Below are 19569 nucleotides of genomic sequence, written 5' to 3'. Positions count from 1 at the left end.
GATATTTTCTTCTCATTATGTATACTTACATTAATTTGTCAAATATTAATTTTGATTCATATTATATAAAAATATCTTCAGAGCCTTATATAATACCAAGAGAATCAAACAGGGATTCTTCAGTCAAGGAGCCCACTATTTAGTAGAGGAGATACAACACATATAACAGAAGGTGAGTGGTGAGGAGCACCGTCATATGGGGTAGAGTACAATTGGAATTCAAAGTTGGAGCACATTTTTCTTACTAAATAAGAACCGGAAGGCCTCATACAGCACCTGAGACAGCACCTGAGCTCAGACTTTGTAGTGTGAATACAATTTGGACAAGTAGATGGTATGGGGACAACGAAGCCCGTTCCATGAGGATTGTGTGAACAAAGCAGGGAAGCATGGGCGTAGTTTGATTGGCATCTAATGCATGACACAAAAAGTCACATTGGAAAGGAAGGTTGGAAAGAGATGATGAGGGCCTTTAAGGCCAGGTTGAAGAGTTTGGACCTGGCTCTGTAGTTTATGTGGAGTTAAAAGTTTTTTCAACAGCGTAGGAAGAAAAAATTAAGCCTACCATATCTTGGAGGCTTTACACATCTCAAGTACTCCTAATAATTCTGCAAGAAGAATTTCTGAAATTGAGGGCTGGGAGAAGATACAGTAACTATAAGGACAAATAGTTGTGGTTTAACTGGGATCAAATTCAGGTCTGTTCAGTTCTTTTTTTTAAATTTTTATTTATTTATGATAGTCACAGAGAGAGAGAGAGAGAGAGAGAGAGAGAGAGGCAGAGACACAGGCAGAGGGAGAAGCAGGCTCCATGCACCGGGAGCCTGACATGGGATTCGATCCTGGGTCTCCAGGATCGCGCCCTGGGCCAAAGGCAGGCATTAAACTGCTGCGCCACCCAGGGATCCCCAGGTCTGTTCAGTTCTAAAGCCCACGCTTGTGCTGCTGGACCAGGGAATAATTTGGTTAGATGTTGCATAAAGATGAATCTGAAGGCAGATCTGTATTGGAGAAGGCAAGGATTAGGGACAGGGAGAGCAGTTGGTAAGGTGCTATAGTCCAGTAGAGTTTAAGGCCAGAACTAATACCATATGCATTTAGGGTAGAGGAAGTGGGACCAGAGAAGAAATGTGTCAAATATTAAGGTAGCATCAAATGACCTAGCAGTTGATTAGAATATGGGGAGTGGATACTGAGGAATAATTGATGCTAACTGTTGGTAACTGAGGGGATAATGCTCCCATGAACAAGTGAGCAAGGGGAAGAGCTTTGGGATGGGGGAGATGGGCAAAGATGACTTTTGGTTTGAATATGTTACATTTGAGGGATCTATGGGCTACCTAGCTGGAGATGCCCAACAGCTAGCTGGAAAAGTGAAACTGGAACTTCTCAAAATAGTGGGAGGGACAAAAAAATGTGAGAGACCTGAAGGCATCTCATGAAGACAGTTCAAGTCAGGAGAGGAAGGGTAAAGACACATCCTTGAGGCACACACATACAAGCACATTCACAGTTGAATACACCCAATCGCTACTAAAATGCTAGCATGTGTTTCCTAGGCTCTGAGTTCTTTGGTGTCGTTCTTTTTTCTTCTTCCTCATTTTAATAGCTTAGCTTCTACGTAAGATGTATGGGCACAAAGATATTCACTGACTTCCTGGGAATTTGCTGATTCTTAATGCTTAGGATGTTATTTTGTCAAGACTGAATCTCACACACTTTTAGTAACAACATGATTCTTTTCTGTAAGATCCTTTCATTGGTAGTGGTTGGGTTTGTTCGTGGAGTAAGTTGTGGGCAGGGGATGAGGCTGGATAGGGTGTTTATTGTCATCCTTGGATGCCAGTGGGAGGGGCAGTAGGATTCAGCACACCTTCCAAATTCATTTTATTAGAGTGGTGGGCTCCCACAGAACTTCCTCAGTTTAATCTAGAAGTCTTTCTGATAGTTTAATTTTTTGGGAGGCTAGGTCAAGTCATCAAGGACATAGATTCCGGAAGTCCAGCAGAGGAGGCTGGCTTGAAGAACAATGACCTGCTGGTGGCTGTCAACGGCGAGTCTGTGGAATCCCTGGATCATGACAGTGTGGTGGAAATGATTAGAAAGGGCGGAGATCAGACTTCGCTGCTGGTGGTAGACAAAGAGACGGACAACATGTACAGACTGGTAAGTAATTTAAGGCTGCATATTCATGCATTAAGGTTGGGTCAATTCACTCAAGTCTCAAACTTTGGCTAGGTTACCACTTTGATTTTCAAACTGGAAGGGCATAACAATCCTCATTAAGACTGCACTGAAGTTCAAATTGGTAGTCATAAGAGAATGCCAAGTGATTGGTACATGAGTTTTAAGTCCTTAAATTTAAGATTTTGAAAGAATTTGCAAATATAACTACAGAATTACTCTTGTTGATCTGAGAAAAATCTATGAACAATAGTCTGGAAATAGGCAGATGTAGCACTAACTTTCCCAAATAGGAAACAATTGGATTTTAAATTATAGACCAATAAATTCCATTAACCCCACATAAAAGCCTAGAAAGTATTATTAAATAGCTTCTAAGCCCTTAGCAAGGAAAGAGAAACATGGATTCAGCAAGACTAACTAACCTTAGGATCAAACTAACCTTATTTGCTTGCCACTTTTAATCACAACAGGTGTTAACGTGCATATTTTGCTTTTTAATAATTTTTAAATTTTATCACAAGAACTGAGGTATTCAGTCTAGTTTAACAAACATTTAGGGACCTTCTACATACCTAATCTGTCTTGCTAGGTGACAGTCACAAAGATGAACAAAGATGGACTTGTTCCATGTGATAACACAATAATGGAAGCATCTAAATGTACATAACTGATACAGAGGGAGGAATATGATAGGGGGTGGCATTGGCTCCTTTTTATAGATTACCAATTTCTTAGTCTCTCTAAACTTTTTTTTTAAATACCTCAGCCAGTATTTAAACCCAAGTTTTTAATTCATTATACCATATACATTCTCAGCACATTTTGATTAGCTATTTCAAGATACTTGTGTAAAGAAGATTAAAGAGTGAACTGGATGATAGAACAATTAATGGCTTTTTAGGTAGTTGTACAACCATACCTGAAGAATAATTCGTATTGGAACAATGTCAATCTGAATAGATGTCTCCAGTGGTATACTTCTTATCATAAGCTAGTTTACTGCCAAATTTGGATGGAGACCTGGAAAACGTTTAACATACTTAACTCGTACAAATGGCTTAATGTGTTGATGGGTAATTAATTTACTAGAGATTATAATATTCAAAATATGTAGTCAGGATAGAAGAATAAAAACTAATAAGTTTAAGTTTAAACAGGAATAAGCTTCAGGTACTAAACTAACTTAAAACTAAATTGTATGAGTACCAAATGGTGAGACCTGATTTGAGGACTATAAAAAAAAAAAAAAAAAAAAGACCAGAAACCTGATGATACTCTAAATAGCTACCCCCATCCCCAAAAGGCAATTTAAAGTTACCTTAACTGACACTCGGCTTTTGGAGACGATAGTATTACTGTACTGAGTTATTCAGACCATACTTGAAGTGACTAGTAATGGAATCTTGGGCAAGTTACGCTCCTTGTGCTTGTTTCCTTAGTGGTAAGATGGGGGATAGCTACTATGAAGGGTTATATGAGGTAATATCTAGAACATTCAGAATAATACCTGGCACATAGAAATGTTATGTTTGTTAAGTCAACACTGTGTCCAGTTCTGAGAACATGACTATAAGAAGACCAGTGTCAGGAAAGGTAATCAGGGGGCAGCCCCCCGGGGCGGGGGGGGGGGGGGGCAAGTCCCGGGGGGAGGGGGACAGCCCCAGTGGCGCAGGGGTTTAGCACAGCCGGCAGCTCAGGGTGTGATCCTAGAGACCTGGGATCGAGTCCCATGTCGGGCTTCTTGCACGGAGCCTGCTTCTTCCTCTCCCTGTGTCTCTGCCTCTCTTTCTCTCTGTGTCTCTAACGAATAAATAAAATCTTAAAAAAAAAAAAAAAAAAAAGAAAGGTAATCAGGGCAGAGATTTTGGAAATCACCATGTGAATATTTAACTCGAATAAGCATAGGCTTTGGGGAAGAAAGGAGAATATCCTCAAGTAACTTGAAAGGCTAAATGGTAACTATGTAAGGTGATAGATATGTTAATTACCTTGACTGTGGTGGTCACATCACAATGTTATCAAATAACACTGTACACTTTGAATATATACAATTTGTCAATTATACTTTAATGACGCTGGAAAAAACATAAAGCAAAAATTGACAAACTTGAAAGTAGAAATACACAATTCTATCATAATAGTTGGAGGATTTCAATATCCCATTCTCTATGGTGAATAGAGCCACCACTCAGAAGATAAGGAACTCAAGGACTTGAACAAAAGAAACTAACTAGATCCAACAGAAATACAGAGCACATCTACCCAACAACAGAACACATTCTTCTCAAGGGCACATGGGACATTATCCAGAATAGACCATATGCTAGACCACAGATTAAGTCACATTAGCCCAAAGATGGAATCAACCCAAGTATCCACTGACAAATGAATGGATTTAAAATGTGGTAAATAGGGGATCCCTAGGTGGCTCAGCAGTTTGGCACCTGCCTTTGACCCAGGGCGTGATCCTGGAGTCCTGGGATCAAGTCCCACATCAGGCTCCCAGCATGGAGCCTGCTTCTCCCTCCTCCTGTGTCTCTGCCTCTCTCTCTCTCTATGTCTATCATAAATAAATAAATAAATCTTAAAAAAATGTGGTAAATAGTGTGTGTATAAATATATATATTTATATGTATATAAATGTATATGTATATATATTTTATATTTATATATATATGTAAATATATACATATAAAAGAATTCAGAAGTCTATTACATAGGGAGCTAGCTTTTGGCTTAGGACCACTGAAGCTGCCAGGAACAGGGGGAGCCATTTTTGCTGAGTGGTGACTTCCCAGGTGGTGGATAGTTCAGGCAGAAGTCAGGAGGTTCCTGATCTGGCTGTTGTAAAGGGGATTCAGGCACCAATTATTTTCCAGTCCCTCCTAAATTTATGACAATGATGTAAATAATGTTCTGGTTAATATAAAAGAGAACTTTGATCTAAAAAGATACCTATCCCCATCTTCTTCCTCCTCCTCTCCAAATCCCCTCTAAAGTAGGTTCCAGGGCAGCCCTGGTGGCTCAGTGGTTTAGCGCCGCCTTCAGCCCAGGGCATGATCCTGGAAACCCGGGATCCAGTCCCACGTCAGGCTCCTTGCATGGAGGCTGCTTCTCCCTCTGCCTTGTATCTCTGCCTCTCTCTCTCTCTCTCTCTCTCTCTCTCTCTGTGTCTCTCATGAATAAATAAATAAAATCTTGAAAAAAAATTAAAGTAGGTTCCATACAGGAGTGTGTGGGGGTGGGCGTATCTTTGAGATCTATCAGTGAATAAAACAAATGCCTAACTCAAATATTTGAAAGTGAATAAAAACTCATTAAGTGTTTAACATTACTGTACTTGTCTTCAAGATTAGCTGCTACTATCACTTACAGTTGATTTGCGTGTTGGATAGTGATTCAACAGTATTTCTATATGTGAAGAGTCACTGATAACTTTCCACATTTTAAAGACAGAAAGAAATGTGGGACACTTGCAAATATATCACTGAAATGTCTGAAACTTAGTTGAACTGGGTACCTAGGAAGTTCTTAGCTGTGCTATTCTTGCTTAGGAAGGAAGATGTGGTCTTGTGGTTAGAGAGATGATAATCAGAGGACCCCAACCTAATTTTAACCAGGCTGCTGAACAGTGTGACTTGGGGCAGAGCACACATTGTACTCACTTTCTTTTTTTTTTTTTTTTTGTACTCACTTTCAATTGCTTGATTTTCTACTCATTGCCTAACAAATGTCCTGTATACTCGTGGGCAGCAATTTAATTGCTGATCTCAGCTCTTACCATACCCAAATTTACCCTTTTAATTCTCTCAATTAAAACCCACAGTGTACTAAGCTCTTAATTCTTTTAAAAAATCAGTCATATGTTTCCTGTTCTATGTCTCTTTTGTATTCAAGACCATCATTCCCTTCTTCACATGGATGGTCTGAGAGTGGAGATGGAGTAGAAGTATTTAAAGTTGGTGAACAGGGCAGCCAGGGTGGCTCAGCGGTTTAGCGCTGCCTTCAGCCCAGGGCGTGATCCTGGAGACCTGGGATCGAGTCCCATGTTGGGCTCCCTGCGTGGAGCCTGCTTCTTCCTCTGCCTGTGTCTCTGCCTCTCTCTCTCTCTGTGTCTCTCATGAATGGATAAATAAAATCTTAAAAAAAAAAAAAAAAGTTGGTGAAGAGTTTGGCATAACAAGTGTCAGCTAAAGATTACAATAGTAAAATGAGTACAACAAATTACTGTGTGTACTTAAGATGGTGATAAAAATAGTGTTTTGTTTCACTTTCTCTGATGTGTTTAAGGAGCTCTGAAGACCATCTTACTGAAGAGGAAGGGCTATAGGAACCTATTATGCATGAACTACAGAGCAAGTCCCTTGATGTGTGTAATCTCCCACAGGGAGACTGCCTACAGTTGGTCAGTGACTTGCTTACTATCACAAAGTCAAAAGAAACTAGCAATTTTTTAAACTTATTTTTGAATCTTTATGCAACATTCTATACTGCTTTTATTTTATGTGTATGTGCATTTATTTACATATTTATACATATTACTCCATAGCCAAGCTCAATCTTTCTTCATACGTTTCCTGGTTGGGGTAGTAGAGAAATTTTACTGCCCCCAATCAAATGTATTTGCCAGAGTTGTGGAACATGTATGATACCTTGTAAATTAAGCTACCACATTTAATAAAGTATAACTATTCATACTTACAATTAATGTTTTTTTTCCCCTTTTATTTTCAAAAGGCTCATTTTTCTCCATTTCTCTACTATCAAAGTCAAGAACTGCCTAATGGTGCTGTCAAGCAGGCTCCAGCTCCTACTCTTGCTCCTCCAGAGGTTTCAAGTTCAGATACTACAGAGGAAGTAGGAAATCATAAGCCTAAGCTCTGCAGGCTGGTTAAAGGCAAAAATGGCTATGGCTTCCACTTAAATGCGATTCAGGGTCAGCCAGGCTCCTTCATCAAAGAGGTATGGTAATCTGGTTCCAGCAGCCCACTGACCACAGTCACACTTAGGAGAGCCATAGTTTCTCCCACTCATCCATGGCTTAGTAAAAAGTTTGCATTGAAGACCTACACTGAGGGTCTCACTTGGTTTTAAAGAAATGTCATGGTCCCGTACCCTTTAAGATAGTGAGTAGTACATCCTAAGCTCACATCTTTTGTTTTTCTTAAACACCTAACTGTCTTTAGATACTTTCAAATCAAGTAGAGTGAATCAACATGACTGTACTTGACAGTCACTATCAGCTCTGAGAGTGATAATTATTTACTTTTGTGCATTTGGCATAACGTCCCTAGCCTATAGGGACTGACAGTGCGAAGTCTATCCCTATAGCTCTCAAGTTGGGAATGAAGAAAGGGAACCTATGAAATCTAATTAATGCCTTCAACCCAGAAGACATATGATAAGGTATTTAACCATTGCAATGCTACTCATTTTTTCTTCTGATGATCTTAATAATTTTTTTAAAAAGTTGAAGTATAGTTGACAATGTTCTATTATTTTCAGATGTACAACATAGTGTTTTAACAATTATATATATTACAAATGCTCATCATTAGTAAGTGTAGTTACCACTGTCACCATAGTTATTAAATATTGTTGACTATATTCCCTAAGCTGTACTTTTAATTCCTGTGATTTATTTATTGTATAACTGGAAGTTTGTACTTAATCCCCTTTGCCTATTTTGCCCATATCCCCCATCTGCCTCTCCTTTGGCAACCACCAGTTTTATTCTCTGGATGTGAGTCTATTTGTTTTGTTTCTTGGATTCTATGTATAAGTGAAATCATAAGGCATGTGTCTTTTTCAGTCTGACTAATTTTATTTAGCAGAATACTATCTAAGCCCATCCATGCTGTTGTGAATGGCAAGAGTTCCTTCTTTTTTATGGTTGAGTAATATTCCATTGTGACATACACATGCACACATCTTCTTTACCCATTCATCCATCATGGGCACTTAGGTGGCTTCCGTAACTTGGCTATTGCAAATAATGCTGCTGGGAACATAGGGGGACACAAATCTTTTCAAATTGGTGTTTTGTTTTTTTTTGGGAAAATACCCAGAAGTGGAATCAATGGGTTTTATGGTAGTTCTGTTTTGAAATTTTTGAGGAATCTCTATACTATTTTCCATAGTGGCTGCACCAATTTACATTCCCACCCACAGCACACTGGGGTTCATTCCCATTTCTCCACATCCTTGCCAATACTTTTTATTTCTTATCTTTTTGGTAGTAGCCATTCTAACAAGTGTGAGGTGATAATCTCATTGTGGCTTTGATTTGCATTTTCCTGATTAATAAAGTTGAGCATCTTGTCACGTGTCTTTTGACCATGTGCATGTCTTCTTTGGGAAAATGCCTATTCAGGTCTTCTGCCCACTTCTTAATTGGATTATTTGTTGTTGTACGAGTCCTTTATATATTTTGGATATTAACCCCTCATTAGATATATCATCTGCAAATATCTTCTCCATTTAGTAGGTTGCCCTTTCATTTTGTTGATTTCCTCTGCAGTGCAAAACCTTTTTATTTGAGATAGCCAGAATAGTTTCTTTTTTGCTTTTACTTCCCTTGCCTAAGGAGACTGATCTAGAAAAATATCGTTACGGCCGATGTCAGAGTAATTACTATGTTTTCTTCTAGGAGTTTTATGGCTTCAGATCTCACATTTAGGTCTTTAATCCATTTTGATTTTATTTTTGTATGTGGTGTAAGAAAGTAGTCCAGTTTGATTCTTTTGCATGTGGCTGTCCAGTTTTCCTACCAGCATTTATTGAAGACACTGTTGTATGTTCTTGCCTACAATCTACAACAAAGGTTGTAGACTGATTGACCATATAAGCATGGGTTTATTTCTGGGCTCTCTATTCTGTTCCATTGATCTATATGTCTATTTTTGTGCCAGTATCATACTGTTTTGAATCCTGTAACTTTGTGGTATACCTTGAGATCTGGGATTGTAAGACCCCAGCTTTGTTCTTCTTAGGATTGTTTTACTTATTCAGGATCTTTGTGGTTCCATACAAATTTTAGGACCTTCTGTTCTAGTTTTGTGAAAACCACTATTGGAATTTTGATAGGAAAGGCATGGAACCTGTAGATTGTTTTGAGTAGTATGGACATTTTAACTCAGAGTACAGGTCTTTCAAAGCTCCTTCTTAACCTCCTTGGTTAAGTTTATTCCTAGATATTTTATTCTTTTTGATGCAAATATATATGGGATTTATTTTCTTTCTTCTTTCTTTCTTTTTCTTTCTCTTTTTAAAAAGTTTTATTTAAGTAATCTTTTTTTTTAAGATTTTATTTTATTTATTTATTTTTTTAATAATAAATTTATTTTTTATTGGTGTTCAATTTGCCAACATACAGAATAACACCCAGTGCTCATCCTGTCAAGTGCCCCCCTCAGTGCCTGTCACCCATTCACCCTCACCCCCCGCCCTCCTCCCCTTCCACCACCCTATTTAAGTAATCTTTACACCCTGTGTAGGGCTTGAACTCACAACCCTGAGATCAATAGTCAAATGCTCTTCTGACTGAGCCAGCCAGGTGCCCCAAAATGGAATTGTTTTCTAAGTTTCTTTGCTACTTTGTTATTAGTGCACACCAACACTACAGAGTTCTGTACACTAATTTTGTATCCTACAACTTTATTGAATTCACTTACTCTAATAGTTTTTGGTGAGTCTTCAGGGTTTTTCTACATGTAGTATCATGTCATCTGCAAATAGTGACAGTTGTACTTTTTCCTTATTAATTTGATGACCCTTCTTTTCCTTTTCTGATTTTTTTTAAAAGGATTTATTTATTTGAGAGAGAGAGAAAAAGAGGTGAGGAGGGGCAGAGGGGGAGAGAGAATCCCAAACAAACTTCCTGTTGAATCTGGAGTCTGAAGTAGGGCTTGATCCCATGTCCCCGAGATCATGACCTGAGTGGAAACCAAGAAATAAACCAAGATCAGTTTAACCAACTGAGCCAACCAGGCACCCTTCCTTTTCTGATTTTTGTAGCTAGGACATCCAGTACCACATCAAATAAAGGTAAGAGTGGATATTTTTGTCTACTCCTGATCTTAGAGGAAAAGCTTTCAGCTTTTCACCATTGAGTATGATGTTAACTGAGGGTTTGTCATATAGAGACTTATTTATGTTGAGGTATGTTCCCTCTAAATTTACTCTGTTGAGTTTTTATCATGCTGAATTTTGGCAAATGTTTTTTTCTGCATCTATTGAGGTGGTCATTAGATTTTTAACCCTCATTTTGTTAATGTGGTGTATTACATTGATTTGTGGATACTGAACCATTCTTGCTACCCTGGAATAAATCCCACTTGATTATGGTTAATGATCTTTTTACTGTGTTGTAGAATTTGGTTGGTTATTATTTTGAGGACTTTGCATCTATGTTCATCAGGCATAATGATGTATAATTTTTTTGTGTGTGTGGTGTGTTTGTCTGGTTTTGGTATCAAAAACTTGTCTTGTAGAATGCTGGCTTTGTAGAATGACTTTGGAAGCTTTCCTTCCTCTTCTGTTTTTTTTGGAATACCTTGAGAAGGATGGGTATTAACTCTTCTTTAGATGTTTGGTAGAATCACTTGTGAAGCCATCTAGTTCTAGACTTTTGTTTGTTGAGGGTTTTTGATTTTTTTTTAATTTTTTTCTTTTTAAATTTATTTATTCATAATAGTCACACGGAGAGAGAGAGAGAGGCAGAGAGAGACACAGGCAGAGGGAGAAGCAGGCTCCATGCACTGGGAGCCCGATGTGGGATTCGATCCCGGGTCTCCAGGATCGCGCCCTGGGCCAAAGGCAGGCGCCAAACCGCTGCGCCACCCAGGGATCCCGGGTTTTTGATTTCTGATTCAATTTGGTTACTAGTCTGCTCAGATTTTCTATTTTTTCCTGACTCAGCCTTAGAAGATTCTGTTTCCAGGAATTTATATATTTCTTCTAGGTTGTCTAACTTATTTATTTTTATTGAAATATAGTTGACATGTTAGTTTTAGGTGTACCACATAGTGATTTGACAACTGTATATGTTATGCTATGCTCAACCACAAGTGTAGCTAATCATCTGTCAGCACTCAACATTACAGTATCATTGACCATATTCCCTATGTCTTACCTTTTATCCCATGACGTATTCGTTCTATATTTCACCATTTTTGTGTATGGTGTGAGAAAGTGGTCATTATATAGCTGTTCAATTTTCATAGCACCATTTATTGAAGAGACTATCTTTTCTCCACAGTATATTCTTGCCTCCTTTGTTGATTAAATGATCATATAAGTGTGGGATCATTTGTGGGTTCTCTATTCTGTTCTATTGATCTATTTTTTTGGTGCCAGTACTATACTGTTTTGATTACTGTAGCTTTGTAGTATATCTTGAGATCTGGGATTGTGGTATAACAAATTTTGTTCTCCTTTCTCAAGATTGCTTTGGATATTTGGCATTCTTTTGTGGTTCCACACAAATTTTAATATTATTTGTTCTAGTTCTGTGAAAAATGCTGTTGGTATTTTGATAGGAATTGCATTGAATCTATAGATTGCTTTGGGTAGTATGAACATATTTAACAATATTTGTTTTTTCAAACATGAGCATGCAATGTCTTTCCATTTGTTTGTGTCATCTTCAGTTTCTTTCATCAATGTCTAAGTCTTCCGAGTACAGGTCTTACACTTTCTTGGTTAAGTTTATTCCTAGGTATTTTATTCTTTTTGGTGCAATTGTAAACAAAATTACTTCCTAAATTTCTTTTTCTCCTACTACTTTATTAGTAGTAGAGCACAACTGACTTGTGTTAATTTTTTATCTTGCAACTTTATTGAAATCATTTATTCTAATAGTTTTTGGTAGAGTCTGTAGGGTTTTCTTTGTATAATATGTCATTTGCAAATAATAACAATTTTACTTTTTCCTTATCAATTTGGATACCTTTTATTTCTTATCTGATCCTTGCAGCTAAGTCTCACACTGTTATGTTGGATAAAAGTGGCAAGAAGGAATGTTGTCCAGTTTATTGGCTTCTAATTTTTCATAACAGTTTCTTACAATTCCTTGTATTTCTATGGTGTTGGTTATAACTTCTTTCATTTTTCATTGAGTCCTCTTTTTTTCCTTTGCTGCATCTGCCTAAAGGTATACAGTTTTAGAGAACTAGCTCCTGATTTCATTGATTTTTAAAAAAGATTTTATTTATTTACTCATGAGAGACACAGAGAGAAGCAGAGACATAGGTAGAGGGAGATGCAGGCTTCCTGTGGGGAGCCTGATACGGGACTCAATCCCAGGACCCTAGGATTACGACCTATGCCAAAGGTAGATCCCCAACTACTGAGCCAACTAGGCATCCCTCACTGATCTTTCCTATTTTTTTTTTTTTTTTAGTTTCTATTTCCACTCAGATCTTTATTTCCTTTCTCCTACTAACTTTAGGCTTTGTTCTTTTTCTAGTTCTTTTAGGCACAAGGTTTAATTGAGGTTTTTCCTGATTCTTGAGGTAGGGCAGTAGCTCTATGAGATTCTTAGAACTGCTTTTACTCCATCCCAAAGACTGAATTGTGTTTTCATTTGTCTTCATTTATTTTTTTATTTCCTCCTTGATTTCTTGGTTGACACGTTCATTGTTTAGTAGCATGTTATTGGTGTTCTTTTTATTTTTTATTTTATTTTATTTTTATTTTTATTTATTTATTCATGAGAGACAGAGAGAAAGAGAGAGGCAGAGACACAAGCAGAGGGAGAAACAGACTCTACACAGGGAGCCCGACGTGGGACTCGATCCCAGGTCTCCAGGATCATATCCTGGGCTGAAGGTGGCGCCAAACCACTGAGCCACCTGGGCTTCCCTATTGGTGTTCTTTTTAGACTTTTTTTTGTGATTTCTAGTTCAACCAGTTAGCCACCCAGGTGCCCCAGTGTCTTTGTTTTAAAATCTATTTTATCTAATGTAAGCACTGCTACTTTGTTTTTATTTTTGGCTTCCATTTGCATGGTAAATGTTTTCTAGCCTGTCACTTTCAGCCTGGGTCTTTAGGCCTGAAGTGTCTCTTATAAGCAGCATATAAATGGATCTTGCTTTTATATCTGTTCAGTTACCCTGTCTTTTGATTGGAGCATTTAGACCATTTACATTTAAAGTAGTTGATAGGTATGTACCTATGACATTTTGTTAATTATTTCCTGGGTATTTTTGTAGTTCTATTCCTTTCTTCTTTTGCTCTCTTCCCTCATGACTGATGACGTTCTTTCTTCTTTTGCTCTCTTCCCTTATGACTGATGACTTTCTTTTAATGTTACACTTGGATTCCTTTCTAATTTTTTGTATTATTATAGGTTTTTGATTTATGGTTACTATATAACATTCCTATATAACATCCTAAATATATAACAGTGTATATTAAGTTGATGGTCACTTAAATTCAAACATATGTATGTATGTGTGTGTGTGTGTGTGTGTGTGTGTGTGTGTGTATATATATATATATATTTTTTTTTTTTTTTTTTAAGAGAGAGCACAAGTGAGTATGGGAGAGGAGGGACAGAGGGAGAGAGAGAATCCTAAGCAGGCTCCATGCCCTGCATGGAACCCAATGCAGGGATTGATCTCACAATCCTGAGAAAATGACCTGAGCTGAAATCAAAAGTCAGATGCTTAACCAACTGAAACACCAAGGCATCCCGAATTCAAATATATTCTAAAAGTACTATATTTTTATTCCTTCCCCTCCACATTTAATGTGTCTTATTTTGCATCTTTTTATTCTGTAAATCTCTTATTTATTTATTTGATATAATTGGTTTTACTACCTTTGTGTTTCAACCTTCACACTAGATTTTAAGTGATTGATCTACTATCTTTACGTGTTTTCTTTTATTGGTGAAATTTTTTCCTTTCATAATTTTCTTCTAGTTATGCCCTTTTCCACTTGGAGAAGGCCCTTCAACATTTCTTGTAAGTTTGGTTTAGGGGTTGTGACTTTAACTTTTGTCTGGGAAACTGTCTCTTTCCTTCAGTTCTGAAAATGAGTTTGCTGGGTAGAACATCCTTGCACGTAGGTTTTTTTCTTTTGGTCTTTTGCAGGCCAGAGGGGGAATGGCATATATTTGTCTATATGTTATATGTATATATAATCTCAAAGTTTCTACTGAAAAATCAGCTGATAGCCTTACGAGATTTCCCTCATAGGTAGCTAGCTGCATTTCTCTTGCTGCTTTTAAGATTCTCTATCTTTAATCTTTGACATTTAAATTGTTATAGGTCTTGGTGTTCCTTCTTGGGTTCAGCTTGCTTGGGGTTCTCCTGGACGTCTGTCTCTTCCCCAGATTAGGGAAGTTTTCAGTTATTATTTCTTCAAAAAAAGCTTTCTGTCCCTTTCTCTGTTCTCCTTCTGGGATTCTTATGGCATGAATGTTACTGTCCCAGAGATTCCTTAACCTAACCTCAATTAAATTTTTTTTCTTTTTGTTGTTCAGCTTGAGTGCTTACTGGTCTTTCCGGATCACTAGATTTGTTCTGTATCATCTGTTAATTCCCTCTTATGTATTTTTAAATTTTAATTATAAAAAAGAATGAATCAGAGATAAAGAATATATTTTCTATTTCTTTGAGTTCTTACTGAATTCATTTACTCTTCTCTGAAGTCTGGTGAGCATCTTTATGACCATTACTCTGAACTTCCTCGGGTTGATTGCTTATCTCCATTTTGTTCAATTCTTGTTTTGTCTTATTCTTTCATTTGAAACATATTCCTTTGTCTCAAACAGCTACATCTTCCTGTCTTAAAGGAGTGATCTTGTGTAGAAATGTCCCCAGTGTAGACTGCAGGTGCCTAGTAGCTTTGGGTGGAGCCAGCTCTGGTGGCATAGCTGAAGCAGGCATGGGCTGGGCTGATTTGGAGTGCTTTATGCCATGATTGCTTTGGTGAGGTAGCTGAGGGTGTCCTGGTGTGTGCCATAGTGGGCCTGCATTGAGCTGGTGTGGGCTAGGGTCCCAGGGCTTGTTGAGGATGGCTAGAGCATCTGGGCTTATCTTGCATTATCAAGGTGGAGATGGAATGTTAACAGTGGTACTTGCTAATACCCTGTGCCCCTGAGAATTTCAGCAGTTTCTCTACCATTTGGCAGATGCTCTCGGGTTAGTCAACTGGTTCTCTTCGATTAGTCTAGTTGCTCTTTTTTTTTAATTAAATAATTAATTAATTAATTTTTATTTATTTATTTTTTTTTCTAGTTGCTCTTTAAACTGCTACTATTTTTCTGTGCCCCAGGTCTGGGGAAACTGTGTGCTGACTCCTCAGTGGTCTCTCTCCCTACTGTAGTTTGTAGCATCAGGGGTGGGGGTTTCATCATTACTGTGTCTCCATCTCTTCTGCTGTTCTCTCTGTGGTCTATTCTTTTTTGTGTAAAAGCTGCTCAATTGGCCCTCAGTTCTTCAGGAGGAATTGCTCTTTATGTAGATGTCGATTTGGTGTCTGTGGGAGGAGGTGAGTTCAGAGTCTTTTTGTGCTGTCATGTCGGACCCCTCCTACCGTGGTATTCATTTGAGAACGGAAGTTGAATCTTTCAGAAGTGGAAAAGCATTAGAGCACCTTTCTTATGTACCTTAGGGAGAAATAACATGGTTAAGAGTACATTTTCAAACTCCTCTCTCCTCTGAAGGGAAGCTAAACTAAATTCCTTTATCCATGTCAGGAAGTGATAATTTAGAACCTCTCTTCATAGGTACAGAAGGGCAGCCCTGCTGAATTGGCAGGGTTGGAGGATGAAGATATCATCATTGAAGTGAATGGAGCAAAGGTGGTGGATGAACCCTATGAGAAGGTGGTAGACAGAATCCAGAGCAGTGGGAAGAATGTCACACTCTTGGTCTGTGGAAAGAAGGCCTATGATTATTTCCAGGTTAAGAAAATCCCTGTTGTTTCTTCCATGGCTGATCCACTGGATGAAACTCCTGATTCCAAAGAAGAAACACTGGCAGAACCAGAGCTCGAGTCACATGTGGCAAAAGAACGAGTGAGTGATGACAGACTTCTTTTAGTGATCTAACCTATCAGGGTATGATAAAGTCCTTAATAAGTACACCCCAGGTCTGTGTTGACCACACATTTCCTAGAATACTGGAAAATTACAAAGAGAACAAGCAAGTTAAATTATTTTGGTGGAGAGGAAGTGGTATGAGGACAAGCTTCTTTTTCATAGCATGGAGTTGACAGTAACTGTCTGGAGAAAAATCAATTAATAAAAGTTTATCAAAATTATAATGGAACCACCAGAAGAACCTGAATCAGACTGTGTACAAATTCTGATTCTGTCACTTAACAGCCTTGGGCAAATGGACTTATTTTCTCTCTGCCTCACTTACCCCACTTGTAAACCAAGAATAGTTTATAGGATTATTAGGATTATATTAACTATTCTTTAATTTAAAAAAATTTTAAGTTTAAAATCAATTAATATATAGTATATTACTAGTTTCAGAGGTAGAGTTTAATGACTCATCAGTTGCATAGAACACCCAGTGCTCATTCCATCACGTACCCTCCTTAATGCCTATCACCCAGTTACCCCATCCCCCCCAGATACCTCCCCTCCAGCAACCCTGTTTGTTTCCTATTAACTAAGACTATTAAAGTGCTTCAAACAGTGCCTGGTTAATAATGGTAAGCCTGAAACTGAATGGTAGTGGTTAGAGACATTCTTTTTAAGATAATTGGCAGGTATGTATGTTTTATTAATAGGAAAAAGCATTACTCTGGATTAAATTCCTTGATAAGTCTTTTATATTTTTGTCAAGTTCATAAAGGAAATGAACGGCAAAGCCAAAACTCCAAAAGATTTATGTCATTCTTCTTTCCGTTATATTTAATTCTACTCCATTTACATTAATTTTACAGATTGGTCATATAAATTAAATACTACTTGTTAATGAATACACACTTAGTTTGGGATGCTATAATAAAAGACCATAGACTGGGTGGCTTATAAATCACACACATTTATTTCTCACAGTTCTAAAAGGTGAAAAGTCCAAGATCAATTGAGTCACTGACAGATCTGGTGACTGGGGAAGACCCCTCATCCAGGTGGGAGATGGCCAACTTCTTGCTATGTCCTCACATGGTAGACGGGGATATGGAGCCCTGGGGGGACCTTTTTTCATAAGGCATTAATCCCAATCATGAGGGCTCTGCCCTCATAACCCAATCACCTCCCAAAGGTCCTACCTCCTAATATCACCTGACCTTAGGATTAGTATTTCTATATATGAATTTTGGGGAGATACAAACATTTAGACCATAGCACACACAATAGCCATTGACCTTCCATTCTTGATTGCTTAGCAAAGAAAGCATTCTACTTGTCTTTAAAGAATTCTCTATTTCTATAGCAAGTCAGTTATAGGGCTAGGCAATTATAGAAAAGAGATACAGACATTAAGAAATTTGTTACTGTCAAACAGCAAAGTAGAAACAAAGCCAAGTGTGAAATTCAGGTTACCTGGCTTCTAGTGAGTGACTCTACTCCCTGCCTTAAGTCATTCAACTGCTGACATTCACACTCTCGCACTTACAGATCCTTTGTTTTCTTTTGCACAGGCTCACAGTACAGCCTCACATTCTTCTTCCAATTCTGAAGACACAGAGATGTGATGAAAGCAAATAATGGCTTTGGCTGACAGCTGTTCCTGGGTATTTAGTACAAATCCTTTCCCGAGGAATGAGCTGCCACCCATTTACTGTCTCTATTAGAGAAGAACTCCTCTGGGAACCGCTTCATCATGTTTGACTGTCTTCTGTTGTTATTTGTCTTGGGGGTGACTATTGCAATAGATGGTTTATTTATGGTCAACTTAAGGCAGCAACCAGATTCTTTACATGTGATCTCTTTCAAGCTTCAACTTCACTACATTTCTCTATATGATATTTCTTAATTCTATAGGCTTCTTGTGCACTAAAGATGATTCATAAATCTGTATATGTGAGAGCTGCTATAAAATATCTGAGCAGATAAGCCTATTAAAATTATGCTTTTGTAAGAATGTTGTGATTGCTAAAATAGATGCCATTAAAAATGCCTCTCGAGTATACTTGAATCTTCCCTGTTAGCTGATAAAACCTTAATAGTGCTTTTGTTTTTTGTAAACTTGCTTTTATGCTTTACCCTTCATTTTGCCTCTAGAAACCCAAACCACAGTAAACTTCAGCATAAGATCTTAGAGACTTCCTGGTAATAAAACTCAGGATGGCTTTCCACAAATTGCATTTCGCAGTGTTCTATAAACTGTCTAGCATTGTGCTTTGACAGATGAGAGAGTAGGGTCTAGGATAGGAAAATGACTTATTCCAGTTAACAGTTATTCATTGTTTTACCCCCACAGCATGAAGGGCAGATGGAAGGAAAAAAACAAAAAACAAAAAACGAGGCAACATCAGCAAATTAAATGTACAGTAATTCATTCTCAGGTGATACTAACTTAAAAGGAAATCAATAAAGATGATATACCTGAATGCTCTCAGTAGAATCGATTTCAGTAGCACACTGTCCTATCTCCAGACAAGAACAGAGAACCTGTTGGTTATTTTAATGGGGCAGGGGTTGGCAGGGGAATGCCAACTCATGTTAGATTGCATAAACACACTACACCAAGCTACCCTTGATAAAATGAAGCTAAAGCCAAAGAGTTACAATCTGATTTTAATGATAGTCGATCTTAAGGGAAAGCCATAACCTCCTCCCTGTGAGCCTTGAACAGAAAATCTGGGTGTCTGGCACAGCTACCCGTGACTGCCCCTTTCCCCAGGTTCCAGTGTATTCCCACCACCTAGTTTCTTGGCTTTTTCCCACCTCTTTGTCCCGATGCTGCACCAGCTTCAAACCCCCATGGAATGCTCTCTGCTGAGTGCTAGCTTGAGTTTACTTCACACTCTCATGTTCTAGGTAATGCTACTCATGATCATAGTATCCACTGAGGAGGAAGGCATAAGCTGAGGGTAGAATATGCTACCTCAGCATTTTGATTGTTTAAAAAAGATTACGCCCTGGTCCCCTCCATTTTTTCCTCTTACATCCAAATCCTGACACCATTGGCCTGTCGCAGTCTGTAACAGGCACGTGTTCAAGGTGCCATATGCTTCTCTGGTGCTTGTTTGTGAGCCAAATAGAGGAACAGTATGCTGGAGAGAGCACTGACCAGGAAGATCACATCAAACCAACGGTGATAGAAGTTGAACTGTAGTTCTCCAAGGACTTCAGTGATTATGGTGCGGTATTCTAGAGGCATGCTCATTCGAATCAGTAGCACGGAGGAGACAAAGTACATGCCCTGTAAGTTAATCCAGAAGTCACTCTGAATGTGGTGAAGGGCC

At 38.2% G+C, this 19569-nt stretch overlaps 2 protein-coding genes across 6 annotated transcripts in view; one reads left to right on the top strand and one right to left on the bottom strand.

The window, feature by feature from the left end:
* PDZK1 (PDZ domain containing 1) overlaps nucleotides 1-18711 on the top strand; it is a 40229-nt gene extending 21518 nt beyond the window's left edge. For all 3 annotated transcript variants that reach the window (XM_038561994.1, XM_038561993.1, XM_038561992.1), the window contains 4 exons: nucleotides 1970-2166; nucleotides 6925-7149; nucleotides 15926-16216; nucleotides 17800-18711. In XM_038561994.1, the coding sequence (XP_038417922.1) occupies nucleotides 1970-2166; nucleotides 6925-7149; nucleotides 15926-16216; nucleotides 17800-17853 (767 nt within the window). In that variant the 3' untranslated portion in view covers nucleotides 17854-18711. The remainder of the gene's footprint in view (nucleotides 1-1969; nucleotides 2167-6924; nucleotides 7150-15925; nucleotides 16217-17799) is intronic.
* GPR89A (G protein-coupled receptor 89A) overlaps nucleotides 17179-19569 on the bottom strand; it is a 61151-nt gene continuing 58760 nt past the window's right edge. For all 3 annotated transcript variants that reach the window (XM_038561997.1, XM_038561995.1, XM_038561996.1), the window contains one exon: nucleotides 17179-19526. In XM_038561997.1, the coding sequence (XP_038417925.1) occupies nucleotides 19320-19526 (207 nt within the window). In that variant the 3' untranslated portion in view covers nucleotides 17179-19319. The remainder of the gene's footprint in view (nucleotides 19527-19569) is intronic.

Source organism: Canis lupus, chromosome 17 (genome assembly GCF_011100685.1).
Source record: "Canis lupus familiaris isolate Mischka breed German Shepherd chromosome 17, alternate assembly UU_Cfam_GSD_1.0, whole genome shotgun sequence".
Taxonomy (NCBI): Eukaryota; Metazoa; Chordata; class Mammalia; order Carnivora; family Canidae; genus Canis; species Canis lupus.
This window is presented reverse-complemented; position numbering and strand designations above follow the sequence as displayed.